The 18,254-nt window shown below is 41.3% G+C and overlaps 1 protein-coding gene across 1 annotated transcript in view; it reads right to left on the bottom strand.

Moving 5' to 3' along the window:
• Positions 1–15,569, bottom strand: part of LOC113407071 (diacylglycerol kinase eta-like) — a 269,427-nt gene extending 253,858 nt beyond the window's left edge. The window contains exon 1 of the mRNA XM_026654677.2: positions 15,204–15,569. Coding sequence (XP_026510462.1) covers positions 15,204–15,374 — 171 coding nt within the window. The 5' untranslated portion in view covers positions 15,375–15,569. The remainder of the gene's footprint in view (positions 1–15,203) is intronic.
• Positions 15,570–18,254: the final 2,685 nt, after the last annotated feature.

Below are 18,254 nucleotides of genomic sequence, written 5' to 3' on the forward strand. Positions count from 1 at the left end.
TTCACTGCAGAGGATGAGAGAGAGATTGCCACACCGGAGCCATTCTTTTTAGGTGAAAATCAGAGGAACTGTCCCAGACTCAGGTGTCAGTAAAGGAGATTTGGGAACAAATTGATAAGTTATACATTAATAAGTCACCAGGACCAGATGGTATTCACCAAAGAGTTCTGAAGGAATTCAAATACAAAATTGCAGAACTACTAATTGTGGTATTAACCTAACACTTAAATGAGCCTGTGTACCAGAACACTGTTGGATAGCTAATGTAATGCCAATTTAAGAAAAGAAAAGAAAAGAAAAGAAAAGAAAAGGACTCCGGAGGCAATCCTGGCAATTACAGGTCAGCTTGACTGAAGCTTGACTTCAGTACCAGGCAAACTGGCTGAAATCACATAAAAGAACAGAATAATCAGACACATAGATGAACACGATATGTTGGGGGAAGAGTCAACATGGCTTTTGTAAAGGGAAATCATGCTTCACCAATCTGTTAGAATTCTTTGAGGAGGTTCAAAAACATGTGAACAAGGGTAATCCAGTGGATATAGTATACTTTGACTTTCAGAAAGCCTTTGACAAGGTCTCTCAACAAAAGCTTTTAAGCAAAGTAAGCAGTCAGAGGATAAGAGGGAAAGTCCTCTGATGGATCAGTAACTGGCTCAAATATAGGAAATAAAGGGTAGGAATAAATGGTCCACTTTCACATGGAGAGAGGTAAATAGCAGGGTCCCCCAAGGATCTGGACTGGTACCAGGGCTGTTCAACATATTCATAAATGATCTGGAAAAAGGGGTAGACAGTGAGGTGGCAAAGTATGCAGACAATACTAAACTTCTCAAGATAGTTAAGTCCTAAGCTGTGAAGAGTTACAGAGGGATCTCACAAAACTGGGGACTGGGCAAAAAGATGGCAATGTAACTCAACACTGAAAAATGCACATTGGAAAATGTTATCCCAACTATACATACAAAATGCTGGGATCTAAATTATGTTACCACTCAAAACAGAGATCTTAGAGTCATCGTGAATAGTTCTCTGAAAACATCTGTTCAATGTGCAGAAGCAGTCAAAAAGCTCACAGAAAGTCAGGAACCATTAGAAAAGGGATAGATAAGAAGACAGAAAATGTCATAATGCCACTGTATAAATCCATGGTACACCCACACCTTAAATACTACATGCAATTCTGGTCATTCCATCTCAAAAAAGTTATAATAGAATTGAAAAAAGTACAGAGAAGGGCAATAAAAATGATTAGGGGTATTGAACAACTTCCATACAAGGAGAAATTTAAAAAAGACTGGGACTGTTCAGCTTGGACAAGAGACAACTGAGGGGAGATATGATAGCAGTCTAGAAGATCATGAATGGTGTTAAGAAAGTAAATAAGTGCTCTTTACCCTTCACGTCACACATGAACCAGGAGGTTTAAAACAAACATAAGGACATTATTCTTCCAAGCCTCCAGCATAAGGAAGTACTTCTCTATACAACTCAGTCAATTTGTGGTACTCATTGCCAGGGGATGCTGCGAAGGCCAAAGGTATAACTGGGTTCCAACAAGAATGAGATAAGTTCATGGAGGATAGGTCCATCAATGGCTATTAGCAAAGATGGTCAAGGATGGAACCCCATGGTCTGGGAGTACCTAAACCTCTGACTGCTAGGAGCTGGGACTGGATGACAGGGTGGATCACTCAATAAATTGTCCTGTTTTGCTCACTCACTCCAAAGACAGGATACTAAGCTAGATGGACCATTGGTCTGACCCAGTATGGCCGTTCTTATCTTGCTCACTTACCTCTACAAGGAATACCCTCCATCAACAGGACTGTAAGGCCCGCTGTCCTCCTTAAGACCCACTTCTATCAAAATACAAGAAACTGGCCAGCTGATCATGGCTACTTAGAATAGCAATGGGAATAGCTGATATTTAATAATAGCTGATTTAAAAAAATAATTTAATTTTCTATTCCTTTTCCCTACCTTTATCTGTTGCTTGTCTTCCTAGGGCTAGAGTGTGGTCTAGGGTCGTGCAGTCGCACAGGGACATAAGGAGGGTAAGATTACACTCCTGTACAAAAGCTGCCTACCCAGGCCTTGGCTCCAGGTATGCAAGGGTGAATGGGTACTAGTCACACGCTACTCCCAAGAAATAGGTGGGCAGAGCATAGGCACATTTCCTTTCCCTGCTCCTGGAACAGCACAGCTACACATCACTGCATACACAGTATAGAGTACAGAAGCACAATATAACCTCTAGAGCAGTGGTTCTTAATCTGGGGTGCACGCTCTCCCTGGAGGTGCAAGATGCCCTTTCTGGGGGTGCGAGACATGCCAGATTTTTTTAGAAGGTAAATCATCGAAAACACAAATTAAGCACAGGCACGTAAGTACAACTACTTTGTTTCATCAAACCAATGTATTTATTAACATTATACATTTTTTAACGATTACTGTAATATACAAACAAAAAATAGATCTAGGTTTAAGGGGTGCAAGAACATATTTTTTAGGTTTAAGGGGTGCGAGAACATACTTTGATTTTTGATAAGGGGTGCGAGAATATATTTTGAGAACCAAAGGGGTGCAGGCTGCAGTAAAGGTTAAGAACCACTGCTCTAGAGGTTAACCTCTTTGAGACAGGGACAGTATCTTGCGTGGCTATAGCTCCTAGACAGATTATGAGCACTACTATAATGCTAATAATAAATTAATAATAAAATAAAGGGGATACAAAATTCTAAGCAGGGGATCCAGTACAGGGAGAAATCCTTTCATTGCATCTTAAAAGATAAAACCTGAAATAGACAGGAAATAGTGTCTTGCTATAAAACACCTTAAGTCCAATGTTCATTCATGACACAAAGAACAGGCAGCAGTCAATCAAGCTTCATGAAGAAAGCTTCTTAACTTCAGTTATTTCCTGCAAACGTACATTATATTGTAATGGAGACTTCTATATTGTATGCAGTGTCTGCTCAGACAAATTCACTCCTGGGAAAAAATCAAATTTAACAATATAAAAGAGCAATAGGTCTGACGACTACGAAGGTTAAGTCTGTTTATTCTGCCTTTAATGAGAAGCTGTGTGAACTATAAAAATTCATTTTTGTTTCCTTAAAAGCTCTGGTTTAACCTGAAATGTTTGCTCTTCTTTGCTGACCCAAGTGACTCATTTCTCTGTTAACCTTCTATTGCAGATCTCTACCCAGCCTTCATTCCCGACAGTATTCATATATTAGAATGCTGAAAATTAACACACAAAAGAAATTAACAATGTATGTAACAATTGGTACATCATAAACTTCCATTAATGCAACCCTTGCCTTCCATACCCTGGTCTTCCTAGTATGCTTTTGCTATCCTTTGTTGCATTATATCTAATTTTAATTGTCAGTTCCTTAGGAGAGAGACCTGTTAATGTTTGTCCGTAAAGCACAAACATAGTGCTGTGTGAATAGTCAAGTAATAATAAATGGTTACAATACTTCAGCAGCAGTAAAGAAGAGATTTATTTAGCTTCCAGCGTAAGAGTTTCACAATGATCAGTCTGAAATAGGTCAGTATTGATGATGCAGAAGAGAGTAGAGTTGCCTAGCACACATCACACAACAGTAGGGTGTGTCACCACGCAGGAGACAGCAACCACAAGTACCCAGGATTCCTCCAAATCTACATCCTCAACAGCCCTCCTTGAGCCCAGTCCCCTTCTCTCTCTGTGCAAGTTACCACACGAACCCTCACAGAGCAGCAGCCAGGAAAGAGTGGGGGGATGTCAGGATGCACAAGTGGGTTGTAGCCCACGAAAGCTTATGCTCTAATAAATTTGTTAGTCTCTAAGGTGCCACAAGTACTCCTGTTCTTTTTGCGGATACAGACTAACACGGCTGCTACTCTGAAAGTTACTAAGAGAGATTCAAAACAAGTACAGGTGTGGCTGTGTGCATCTATCTCCTCCATGATCAACATTAGATGCATAAGTGGAAGGAGGAATTTCTCCCTGATGGGCAGCTGGGACTAACAACTGGCTACAATGACCCATTCAGACTTCCTCAGCTAAACCAGGGAAATCCCATCCTCCTCATTGCAGCCTTGTCTACACTACAAAATTAAGTCGATCTAAGTTAGGTTGACATACAGCCACCACGGTAATTACTATGATTTTTCATGTCTACACTACCCTCCTTCTGCCAGTGGTGTGTATCCTCACTGGCAGCACTTGCACCAACTGAAGCGGGGCAGTGGTGGGTGGCTGACAGCCTGAACTGGAGCTCCACCACTGGGGGCTGACAGCTCGGGGCAGGGAGGCTCCAGCTGTTAGCCCCGCGCAGGGCTGACAGCCAACAGGTGATGTAAGTAACACAGTACCTACATGGACACTGCGTCATCCTAACTACATCGACCTAAGCACTACGCTACGCCTCTTGCAGAGGTGGAGTTATTAGGTCGATGTAGTGGGCGACTTACATTGGCGGGAGCAACATTGTAGTGTAGACACTCACAGAGTTAGGTTGATGTAAGGCAGCTCTGTCATGTAAACCAGGCCAGAGATTTGGGGTAGGCACTGCCCCCGCTGTTGTTCCTGAGTACAACAACAGCTGTAAGTGATGTCAGTGAGACAGTCACAAAATGAGCAGCTGGGATTAAGCAACCATGTAACAGCACGTAGCTATCCAATGTGGCCTGTAACCCCTTTGGATCTAGTTAAATCTCCAGAGATGTGGAACTTAAGGTATGGCTACACTTAAAAAGTTACAGCAGCACAGCTGCACCACTGAAGCCGGGCCACTGTAGTGCTTCAGCATAGACACGATCTACCCAATGGGAGCTGCACCACTGAAGCCGGGCCGCTGTAGGGCTTCAGCATTCTCTTGTAGCAGTATGTAATTCACCTCCCCGAGAGACACTAGCTAGGTTGACGGAAGAATTAAACCGACATAATTTTCTAGTGTAGACCAGGCCTTAGTCAGGTCATCTCAGCACAGAAGCATGCTAGATCTGCAAGATTACATGAGTACAGAGCATTGTTTTACAGGAGTTTCACTCATTCCTTTCAGGGAGGACCCACAGGATTGTGATGTGTACATCCTCTCAAAGCGTTTTCCTGTGTAGTCCTGGAGCGGGAGTAAGGGGGGGTTAACTTCCCATTGAACAAGTATGGAATCTCACAACCTCACAAAAACTAAATACTTAGTTTCAAATACCCATTAAGGTTACTAAGTGACAATAATGCACATCATTAATGCACAATATCTCACATCATTTACAAAACCCAAACACTTAAAAGCAGAGAAATGAATAGCTAAGGACATCATAAAGGCCACTACACACACAATAAACATTTTTCTCATTAAATATAAAGTAATGTCTATTTCATCACAACACAACAATGTTAAAATCTCCAACAATCCCTGTAGGAGAGTTATGTTATTTTGGCTGCAGTATTTACCTAAATATTTTCTTTTTAAAAGAATACTGCTGAACAGTAACATTTATCAAATGACAAACTTATTTGAAAAATACATTATTCAAATAAAATAGCAAATATAAGTACTGTAACAGAGAAAAGCATAAGTATATACGTATGTGGACTTGTTGATCGTCTTTTATGATCCTGATCCAGCAAAAGCACTTAAGCACGTGCATCACTCTAAGAATGTGATAAATATCATAAACATCAATCGGACTACTAACATGCTTAAATTTCAGCACATGATTAAGTGGTTTGTGGGATCAGGGCCTATGTTTCTTTTTTTAAGTATCTTGTGTAGTGTTTATATTTTGAGCTTACCAATGAAATAACAGCTATTTTGGGCCACCATTATGGTTGCTGCATTGTGATGAAACACATGCTTTATAAGAATAATATTCCTGTTTATCATGTGTGCAGTGTAAGACATACATGCCACGACTATGTGTTTGCTTGCCCTTAGTTTCTTGGCTTTAGTAACAATATGATAGCTAACTAAATTGTTGTCAATCAGCAACCACAATTGTTAGGGAGGTTTTTTAAATGAAGTTTTGGTTTTGAAATTTCCCTTTTTGGTAGGGAGGGGTGGAGGGTAAGGGGGGATGTAATTTTCCCCCTTTTCCACAGGAAAAGATAGAAAGTTGTTTTGTTTTTTAAATAAGCGAGATTGTCAGGTCACCAAATTATTAAACTGGGGGGGAGAGCGGGGAGAAGCAGACCCGGCCATGTTAATAATTTCTGAGGAAGCCAATCTCATTCATTACACACTTAACAAGATATGTATGTTCACCATACAGCTGAGCAAATAACACATGCAGGCACAGCACAGCCTATCCTCACTCCAAATACTAGTAAGAAACAGTAAGCAAATCACAGAAAAGTAGACTAGAATCCAGTTCTCTTGATTCTAAATCCAATGCCAATTCCATGGGTCCATCCTGCCACATCACTGAACCTCTCTCTGCCTTAATTACCCCCATCAGATAACGTTAATACGGTTTTGCATTTACACAGTGCTGCTTCAAATCATATTTGGGGCTGCAGTCATTTAGTATGCCAATACCCTACTCTACATGACTTTCTCATTGAGCTCAGACTCTGCAGTCTCCATGCTATACATGCCTGGCTGAGATAGAATTCTGGATGAAAGCTAACTGTATGAAGCTTAGTCCAGACAAAATGGAGGTGATGCTGACAGATGGATGGATGCAGAAACCATAAGGAATGGGCAGTGTCTGCAATTTATCCCTTAAATGAGGAGTTATGCTCAGCCTCCATTTCAGAGGTTCATAATGGTCTTATTGAAACCATCACCATTCCTAAGTCAAGTGACATTTTTTGTCTAGGGTGCTTTCTATCATCCTCAGCTAGCCTAGACAATCCTAGCCTTCCATTCTTATATAAACCTCATCACAGTAATCTATGCTCTGGTTACTTCCAGGACAGACTACTGTCATACTATGCATTCTACTATAGGCTACTATTGAAAACTACTTGGCTATTCCAGCTAGTGCATAATGAAATGTGGCAGTCTGATGTGAGCAAATTAAACCTATGCTCTGCACTAGCTTCCTATTCACCGCTGGAAACAATTCAAGATGTTGATGGATTATCTATAAAGCCTTAAATGGATTGAGACCCAGCTGTTTCCTAGAGCATTCCATCCCTGTGCCTTGGCATGGCAGTTACAGTATACTCTTGCCATCTGGGGCTAGGGTTGGACACTTGAATTTGATGGTATAAGATATTTTTGTTAGAGGGGGCTCTTTCTTCAGGAATACATTCCTTCTTGCACTCCATCAAAGCCAGAGTTTGCTGATCTTTAGGTCATATTGCAAGATAAACATGTTCAGTCTGACTCTTTAGCCAGAAGGGCATTCAGTAAGCAGAGGGGAAAGGTAGGAAGCAGTCTAGTCTTGAGGTCTTATTGTATGGCCATTAGGTATTATTTATTTTAATTATAATTAATAAAACATTCCATTCATAAAACACCATCAATTATTCTTACATGGAGTGCAAACACTTCCTAGTCACACACATCTGAACTAACAAATAGCATTTGCTAAAACCCAGAAAAACTTAGAAGACGTTAATTTTAAATGTCAGTTTTCAAAGAAGCTTTAAACAATCTTCACTAGTCGAACAAACATAAGCCTTAACATTTAAATTTTCATTCCACAATTAAAAGGAAAACACATTGCAAGGCTAATAATTTGTTAGACCTTGTCGATTTTCCCCCTCCATATATATTACTACAAATTGCATTCAACTAATTGGAACTATCCTGATTTAAATAACTTGGCCAGGAAAGCCGTTTAAAGCATGTAAAGTGTTCCTTAAACCAGCACACAGGAATACTGAACTATAATAATGTGAGTCATATCACTCAATATTTAAAAGGCAGCACCCCAATATACAAAGTAGGACCAAAAAAAAAAAAGAAAGCTACAGTATTGCCTTAAGGATATATTTACCAATTATGTTTCAGCAAATGCTGTCTTCCTCTTGGAAACAATCAACATATAAATAATAGATTATAACAACAATAAATATTAAAGATAAAGCCTTGAAAGATTTGTGGAAAAGACTTTCACATATAGACAGGCTATACAAACATGTCTGCAGAGTTCTGTGGAAGTTTTACACATGCATAAAACTGGGTAAAGATTCTCTTGACCTTTGTTCCCCAACCCCTTTAAAAAAAATTGATTCAGAAAGCAATAAAAAGAAAATTTCTCACACTAATCTAGATAAATGTTTGATTATCTTGCCTTTCTTCACATCTGTAGCTCACCAGCCAGCAGGAAACAGTTTCATTTCTGTTATTTTTCTAACCAAAATAGTATCAACCCTTTCAAGAAAATATACTCCTCAAAAAACATCAAAAGCAATTAGTCTCTTTCAAGAACTACTTGTAGTATCTACCATAGATTGTATAAGCACCTCCCTTTCCTCCCCCACTTCTGATATGCAGCGAGAAGCAGCATAAGTTTTGCCAATGTATATATGACCAAAAAAACCTCAATAGATTTCATTTCAGCTATACGAACATATATTACAAATTGAAGTGGCAATGACCACTATTCTTAAAATAGCATAACTTTTCCATTCTAACTGCACTCTCTCCTACACTCCATGCTCAATAGCTCATAACTTTCTGAAACTGTCATGTTTTGGACTAAAATTTTCCAAGAGTGATTTTTTTCTGGAAAATTGTGTAATGTGGTTCAGTAATATAATTATGAGCAGAGTGGAGAAAGAGTGCACTATTCCAATTATAAAAATAATTATTCTACCCTTTTGTGAACAAGGCTACAACTGAAACATCCTAAAGTGAAAAGCTGATTTTGAATTTACAGAACAGCCCCCAATGACAAGAGCTGCTTGAACTGAAAACTGAGTTTGAGACTTTGAAAAAAATCTCATTCTCAATAAGTTTCAGAAACATTCAGCTAAGGAGGGTTGGGTTGTGCATGCCTGCATAACTAACTTAGTTGTGTAGTGAAAACGACACTGCTGGTACACATGGGTTGAGGCAAGCACTTCCAAGGCTCATTCCCTGTAGAGTCTGCAGACAGTGTCAGGCCAAAGAAATTAAGGAGGACCACTGCGCATTTTCTAACTTTAAATCTGCCCCTTGTGAATATGCATGACGATATAATTTAAAGATGCTACACGTGTTTCTATTATTGAAAAATAAATTGTCAGTTACTTTGAATTTGAGAATTAATATATGGTCATATGGACAACTGTAACACATACGCAAAGGGAACTAAGTTAAAGTTAGATTTGACACCTTAACATTCTCATGACAGTTTTTTGTACAGAAAATAATATTGTTTTGTCAAATTACCATTGGGCTTACAACTGGTCAGCTGGTATCCAAGTCTGAAACTGCCAAATAAACCCTAGACAAAACAGACTACAGAAGAGAAAATAATATTCACTGAAATCTAATATTAATACTGTCATCAGTCACTTACTAGAGAGAAACCTATACCAGAAGCAAACAGCAACTGACTAAAGAGACTTAGCACTATGAAGCATTTGGTAGATTTTAAAGCATTTCTGAAAGTTCAGTTTCATAAATGGTTGGTGTTACATACTGAAGACAATAAAAATATAGTGTCAATTTAATTATTTTATTTGTATAGCCCTATAATGATTGCTGACATTTCAAAAGCAAATGAGGAGCTTAGAAAAAGTATGATAATTCTAACGATAACTTTTATCGTTAAACTAAATAACAATGCAGTATCATGCTGACTTAACACATCCCAATTTCAGAACATCTACTTGTGTAAGTACAACAGTACATATTTGGTGTAGGGGGGAAAGGAAGAGACAGTCCACAGGACAAGGGAAGTTTATTTACCCCACTCAATTTTTATTTCTGTATGTGACATTGCACTCTATATGATTTTATGAAAGTATGCTGATGAGTGTGAATATAATGTAACTAAAATATGCTTCATGAAAAAGGTCTCTTGTAAGGTATCATTACAAAGCTTATAATCTACTGAGTGTGGTCATCCTATTTGTATAAATGTATCACTCTTGTATCTGAAACTAGAAATATGAAATATAACTCTGAGGGCCTACTGTAATTATTCAAAGTGTGGGCCATTTATGGTGGTTTGGAATCTTGATGGCTCCCATCAACCAGGAAAATTGACTGTGGATGGCTCTGTTTGCAGGCAGGCCGTCCCGTGAGTCAGGCTGGGAGGAATGAAGGCTTGGGGTCTTACAGTGACATGTGATCATGTCACCTGAATTGGAATCCATCTTTAACCTGGTGTTTTTCCATTGAGAAGGAGGGGTGGGAACCCAGAGGGACAAAGGATTCCCACCTTATGCAAAAGATATATAAGGAGGTGGAACAGAATAAAGGGGGCGGCCATCATGAGAAATCCCCTAGCTACCGCCTGAGCTGGAACAAGGGCTGTACCAGGGGAAAGGATTGTGCCCAGACTAGGAAGGTGTCCAGTCTGTGACAGAAACTTATTGAAACATCTCTGAGAGTGAGATTTTATCTGTATTCAGTTTTATTACTGTATTAGGCTTAGACTTGCGTGCTCTAGTTTATTTTGCTTGATAATTCACTTTGTTCTGTCTGTTACTACTTGGAACCATTTAAATCCTACTTTCCATATTTAATAAAATCACTTTGTACTTATTAATTAACCCAGAGTATGTATTAATACCTGGGGGGGCAAACAGCTGTGCATACCTCTCTATCAATGTTATAGAGGGCGAACAATTTATGAGTTTACCCTGTATAAGCTTTATACAAGGTAAAACAGATTTATTTGGGGTTTGGACCCAATTGGGAGTTGGGCATCTGAGTGTTAAAGACAGGAACACTTCTTAAGTTGCTTTCAGTTAAATCTGCAGCTTTGGGGCATGTGGTTCAGACCCTGGGTCTGTGTTAGAGCAGACGGGCGTTTCTGGCTCAACAAGTCAGGGTACTGGAGTCCCAAGCTGGCAGGGAAAGCAGGGGCAGAAGTAGTCTTGGCACATCAGTTGGCAGTTCCCAAGGGGGTTTCTGTGATCCAACCCATCACACTGTAGTTGCCTGAATTTTCACTAGAGTACATCTGATTCATCCCACAATAAACCATAGGCTAGAAAAACAACCACACATCTGAGGAGCAAGGTCAGCTACAGAAGATACAAATCCTGCTCCTCATTAACCAAGTGGGTAACTACACTCATCTATCTAATCTGCTTCAAAGTGTTTCAGGGACCATTTCCCTGAGACAAGCAAACTTTTTAAAAATGTATCAGCTCTAAATTGAAACCTCTTTTCCCAGATAGGCTTCAATTCTTAAGAGCTGAAACAAGACCATTACAGTTTTCTTAGATTGTAGTTTGCTCTTCACTAAACCCAGTTGTATTTTAAAGTGACTAGAACCAAACTGATTTGATAGGTGGATTTTTGGAACTGCTGCCCCAAACAACTGGAATAAGCTACCTGTTCTGTTTAGGTAGGTACTGTCTACTTTCAAGAAACTTTTGAAATATCATCTTGAAAGGAACTGAAATAGTATGCCACATTTAGTGTAAATAAGGACAGAATTTGGCCTTTGGACTGCAGAGTGTTTTCTGCTATTTTAGGTTAATTGTCTTGCATATAATATTGTTGGTACAGTACTGAGCATGCAGCTATAAAACTGTATAGCTGCTGTTTCTCAAGAGCCCTCATGAAAAGGAGATGCCTATTTTATAAGGTTATCCCAGTGAGCAACATTTTAAATATTAAATGTGTACTTCCTCATTCACAGTGAGGAAAAAAAAGTGAGGGAACTCACGTTACTTATGAATTTATTGCAATTCCCTCTATTTGGGACTGCAGCTGAAGACCTCTCAAACTTCAGATGATGCAGAATGTGGCAAACTTTATTTAGTGGCATTTTCTTCAGAGAGTATATTACACCTGTGCACCATAATAAGCAGCAGCTTCCAGAGTAAAGATGCTGATTTTAACTTATAAGAGCACTAAATGATTTGGGTTCTGGATACCTTATAGACTTTTTCTCTCTTTGCATGATACCCTGGCAGTGGAAAACAGCAAGGTGCTTAAGCGAACAGCTCCCAAGTTTAAGAAAAGAGGATGCTTTCCCAAAGGATATTTTCAGTCTTCAACTTCACAACTTGCTCCCTCCACCTCAGTTTGTCAGAGTCCAAATTTGTTTGCTTTCCAGCCTTCTGGAGGGTACAAAGGATAATTAAGATTCACTGACAGAATTTTGATATGGACAATGGTCCTATTTGTACCATGGACGTGCCCTTAGAGTGTGGACAGGTGGTTTATTGTTAAGCTTGAAACTGTAGCCATCCAAGCCGAACTGACATGTAATACCACATTACTAAATTCACATCCAAATAAAATAGCTAAGTTACTTAAAGAGCTGATCCTGTCACTCTTACACATGTTGAGTAATAACGTAGGGTGAAAGTAATACCATTGAAACTTGTGGAGAAAATGCTACTCCACATAAGTAAGTGGGGCAAAATTGGACCTTCAATAAATAATGCTGCAGCAGCAGAAGTCTTAATTGAGGAGCAGTGCATAACTGATCAGTCTAATGAGGTCTTCAAAGGCAGTTTTCTTTCTTTTCATTTCCCATTTCATTTTTCTTTAGTCAAGTAAACAAGCTTTTTGTATTTAACTCAGGAGAAGAGCTGAAGTTTAGCGGTTCACTTTGAGCACTGCCAGTTTTAGAAATGACAAAATATATGTTTATGAAAGGAGCAAGACAGGCAGTCCTATTAAGATAAACACATTTGATTAACGCTATGATATACACAACATTTAAAAAATCCCCTACTGAATGATTACCATATGGTGGTTCTTTGCAGATGGAGTTTTCACTAGTGATCAACTGTACCAAAACATCTAAAAATAAAGTTGTCCTAAACTAAAACAAAAACAATTACCAGCAGAGGCTTTTGCATTCTAAGCTAAGGAATCAATACAAGCTGCAGAAATGTTTCAAGAAACTATGTAAACAAACACTTGAGAAAAATAGCAGTGTTAAACTATATTGCCCCACAAATTTGAACAATAAATGTAATATACCTGTTTGGGTCTCTTTCAAAAGACTTAGCTGCCAGAGGAACCCAATCAATTTAAGTAAAGCCTTGGCCTACAAACACACTCACTGAGTAAGTGAATCTTAACAAATCTAATTTCAATGAAAGGGACTAGCTGAGTCAAAGAGCAGTCCCTTGGTGTTCTTTGCTCCAGTGGTTTCATGTAACCACTGACACCAACCACTACAATAGCAAACATACAACACCCTTAAACTAAATGGGAGTTGTCTGTCTAAATATAGCTACTTTTAAATAATGCATCATGAGTTATAAAATAAAGTGCTAGTGGAGTATTTATTACAGCTCTTTTCTTTAACAAAGGTATATCACTTTTAAGTAGGTGGAGAGTTATTTATATTCTGGTTTGCATATTATCAGTGTCAGTTGTAACAGATAAAGCAAGAATCTAGATTTCCTGAACGCACACTACACAACAGTTATATCAGTAGTTAGTTTTTCCTATACAAATCTGATTCACACACACACAAAAGGAACAAAAGATGCAAGCTAAATTTAGAATAAGTGACAATTCATTAGGTGTCTTTTTAGCATGCAAGACAATAGGAGACTTGTGCGATCTTATTTCTCACAGAACTGATTCTATCACGTTCATATACTCCATAACATCTCTTTATGTGATTATAAAACCTTTTCAGAGCTGCTTGAAAATTAACAAACACATTTAACATTGCAATATTAAAAAGAAGTGTTACACATTGTTACTTTTTAAATATTTTGAAGATAGTCACATGCAAGAGATGTCAAGACTGAATTTTTTTGTATGGTTTTAAGTTTCAAGAATATGAAATATTTGTCAAAAACAAAATGTTAAGTAATGCTTTGCTACAAGAATTTCCCCCAATGGGGAAAGTACAGATCTGTAATAGTAAAACTGACTTTTAGTAACCAAAAGGGAATGTCACCCTATCTTCTTAACAGGGGATTCCTGAGTAAAATTTCTTTCTACCCTAAACTGTTGTATAGTGTTACTCTATGCTGATAAACAGTTGATGCTTTTCACCTGGAGGTGGCTGTACTTAATCTTTTACTAAAGTGAAATCCATATTCTGCCACTGATCCTCAAACTGCCAACAATAAGGAGAGTGCTGCAGAGAAAACAACAGTGAATGACCTGTTGTATAAACAATGTGGGCCTGCAGAGTCGTTTTGACCCTAAAAACTGACTCTATGATTGCTCAGTAGTACAATGTCTTTACTGACTTCACTACATCCATAGAAACGTTAACTTCGATGGGGCACTGGGCAGGCAGGCAGTTTCTCTGTGCAGATCCAGTTGCACGATCAGGGCATAGTTGTAAAGTGTTTTGAGAGCCTCCTGAGTAGGAAAGTATTTAGCACTGGTTATCTAGAGCCTCAAGAGCAATCTTATCTGCATTCGTTTTACAGGAAAGGTGTGAAGTCGATAAGAACGAGAAAGTAAGCAATTCCCACCTGGGTGACTTTAAAGCCCTCAGACAGCCAGAAAACTTTCCCTTAGGCATTAACATTAAATTTTGACAGCTATTTTTAAGTATTCACGCCTAACCGGAGGAATGGATAGACGTTTCCTTCCATATTTCCAGCGTGGGCTTCAAGCGGAAATCATGTTTCCTTCGTGGCACTCCTGCTTTCAAAGAGGAATCGTACGTTCCCTTGTGGGCTTCAAAACTTGTGCCTGTACTTGGCCATAGGTAAGGGGCTGGTCATTGGGGCTAGCGAGCTCCCCACGAGCTGGGACACACACTGGACCCAGCCCTGCCTGACGTTCTCCCAGCGCTGAGGCCGCTCAACCGGGAGCCCGAGGGGCATGCAATGGAGAGTGAATGGAGACAGCTCCGGGGCTGGGCTTCGGCCAAGGAAGAGGCGCTGGGCTGGCAGGACGGATGCTGCCCCTCTCTGCCCGGGACGCAGCGGCCAGGCTGCGAGCTTTGCAAGCAACTCGCCCCAAGCCCGGTTGCTCAGCCCCCTGCAGGCGGGGACAGAGGCGGGCGCCCCAGCTGGAGGGAGGCAGGAGGAGACCCCAGGCACCGGCGCGCTGTGCGGGGCTGGGGAGGGACGCGGCAGTCTCTCCGGCTCCAACAGGCAGAAGCTCCCCGGGTGTCCCGGGGACCGTCCCGCCCGGCCCGGCTCTTACCTTGCTGCGGATCTGGCCCGAGGTGGACACTTTCCGGATGAGTTTCTGGGGGCCCTCGTGCTCCCCCTCGCTGTCCGAGGACTCGTCTCCCGCCGCCGCCGTTCCCACCGCCGGGGGCTGGGGCTGCTGCTGGATCCCGGCCCCGCTCATCCTCGCCTCGGCCCCGGCCATCTTCTCGGACTCCTGCCGAGAGAGAGCACACGAGTTCGGCTCAGCCCGGGCTGCCGCTCCCCTCCCCGGGCAGGAGGCGGCGCAGGGGGAGGAGGAGGCGGCGGCGGGGACAAGCCGAGGAGGAGCCGGCAGCCAGCGCTGGAGGAGCGGCCCGCCCGGCCGCCATCTTCCGCCGCCTCCCTCTGCGCTCCGCGGCCGGGGCAGGGCCGCGCTACTGGCTCACACCTGAGGGGGGGGCGGCCGCTGCCGCCGGGAGAGCGGCGGGGATACGCTCCCCATTGAGCCGGAGCCCCCTGCCCCGCCGCAGAGCCCCGGCGGCGCCCGCTCAGAGCAACAGGCTGGACACCGCACCCGGGGCGGTCAGGATCCAGCCCGGGACACCTCCTCAGGTCGGAGCTGGGGGAGCATCGATCCCCTCGGAACCGGGCCCCGCGACTTTGTCTGGCTGGCTCTGGAGCCGCTGCGGGGGGCTGTGTGTTCCCCTCCCCTGCTCGCTGCCCAGCCGCCCTCTGTGCAACTTTCCGCGCTACTCGGCTGTACAAAGGGACCTATGGCCGAAGGGGGGCAGCCGCAGGAGCCACGGCGTGCCTGGCCGCCGGGCGCTGCAGGCTGGGGGCGTGCAGGATGAGTGCATGCCCCCCGGCCAACACAAACACACACCAAACGCTGGCCAGTCCCACCAAGGCAGGCGCAGAAGCTTTAGGGTTCGCTGCTGGAGTCTCAGCTGCTGGCTTTACTCTCGCAGCCGCACTCTGACCGCTGTGTGGGGATGCTGAGCCGCTGGCAAGCCGGGGTGCTGATGATGGAAACCATGCACGTGGTGTTTGTTATTACTACTTCAAGCTTGTTGCACCCCCAGTTCCAGCACCACTGCTGGTAAGAAGTCTAGTCTGTTCCCCTAGAAGTCAATGGCTATGTCTTCATTGCACCACCAAACTTTTTAATCTGGATGTAAAATGCTAGTGGAGACAATGCACAGGTAGTTCTCCATGTAGCTAGTGGAGGTAGACCCCAGGTGGGGGGTGTAGTGTTGACTTCAACTAGCTACACTGAGGTAAAAAATATCGTGCCCCTTGTCTCCACTAGGATTTTACATCAAGATAGCTATCGCTGGATTTAAAAAACAACACCACACCTTTATTGTAGTGAAGACAAAGTCAGTGACCTCAGTGATAGTGGGACCAGCATGGCCTAGCAGTAAGATAAACACTGTCTATCTGAAGGCTTGTCTACATTACAAAGTTTTGCTGCTTCAGAGCCACAGACTTCCTCTGTTGTGTATCACAATAAAATGCTTTGCACAGGTATAACTTGTTCTGGTTCAGGAAGCATAATAATCTGTCCCAGCATAAAGCACATTTATACTGGCATAACTCCATACGCAGTGGGGTTTATAATGGTATAATATATAGGTGTGGTTTTTTAAATCACACTCCAACCAACATAGTCACATTGATATAATTTTCTAGTGTAATGTAGACCTGCCCTAAGGATTTATACTATCACCCATCTCTGTAGAATCTGAGCCCCTTCAATGTAATATCAATTAGCAATAGTGAAGTCACTAGTGGATTTTATGGAGGTTTTTTGTTTTTTCTCCCTTTTTGAGGTCTAAAAGATTGTTTGGGATTGGGTTATGTGTATGTAGAAAGCCTTTGAAAATAAGACACTATTTTGCTCTAGATGAGAAAGACCTTTGTTGCATTGGTTCAGTTTAAAGTTTGAACCTTAGCTTGTAAAGCTGTTTGGGGCAGAGACTTTTTGTTCTTTGTTCAGTTCCTAGCACAGTGAGGTCCTGGCCCATGATTGGGGCTTCTAACTGCTGCCACAATACAAACAATAAATAACAGGACACCACTAGTATCTTTTGTTTTTCTCCCACGTGTCTGAAACATTACATATCTGCAAGGACAGGCTTACAGTTATTTTCTCATATTATCTGTCCATCTCCCTAATGACCATTTTTGTTGTTTTCTCCATTTGCATCTTTTGCTTATTGTCACTCTTTTAGTCTCATGTTCTGCAGCTCAAACTTTTGTGACACACTGCCAGAGTGTTTCAGCTGTGAGAATCTTAAAAAAAAAAAAAAAAAATCCTTGTGGCCTGTTGGTTTATAATCAGTGTATATGGATAAGTATTTTAATCACAGAAACATTTTAGAAAACATTTAAGAAAAACACACAGATGTTTGTCAGTGTGTGTATTTAACATAAGGCAAAGAAATATATATTCCATCCACAATTCCATTCATGTTTTTAGAAAGGAATCTGAAATCCCTAATATGTCACAGGAACAAAATGGAAACCACAGTTGAGGCCCTGCTCCTACAGATACTTATTTATGTCTTTAATTTCACTTACTTGAGGAGTCCCACTGATTTCACAGTATTTGCAGAATCGGGGCCTTGGTTTCATGTTGTTGTGTCAGGCACTTAAAGTCAGATGCTGCCACCCTTGCTCATGCCTTACTCTACTGGAAATATTTTAAAGGAATTTGCACATTATTTTCTGTGTCATTCATTGGAACAGTTATCTTTAGGGGCCAAATCCTGCCATAAGCACCACTTCACAGATATGATAACTACCTGTAATACAGCAGTTTTCATCCTAGCTTAATTGCCTTTGATTGTGGGTAACAAAAGAAGCTAATGGATGAATATGCCGATGTTTAATTCTTCTCCAAAGGGGAACTTATGTGAGTCTCCTTTTCTATAAACCTATGATATAATGAGATGACAAACTGCAACAGATCCTGACTCATTTACAAATACTTGATATACTTTAGGAATGTGTATTCAAACTGAATATTTATGTGTGTGTTTGGTTAATATTCAAATACTAAGGTGACCTTACATGCAACTATATCCTGATCTTATAAACA

Source organism: Terrapene carolina, unplaced genomic scaffold (genome assembly GCF_002925995.2).
Source record: "Terrapene carolina triunguis isolate 2854851 unplaced genomic scaffold, T_m_triunguis-2.0 Scaffold18, whole genome shotgun sequence".
NCBI classification, from domain to species: Eukaryota; Metazoa; Chordata; order Testudines; family Emydidae; genus Terrapene; species Terrapene triunguis.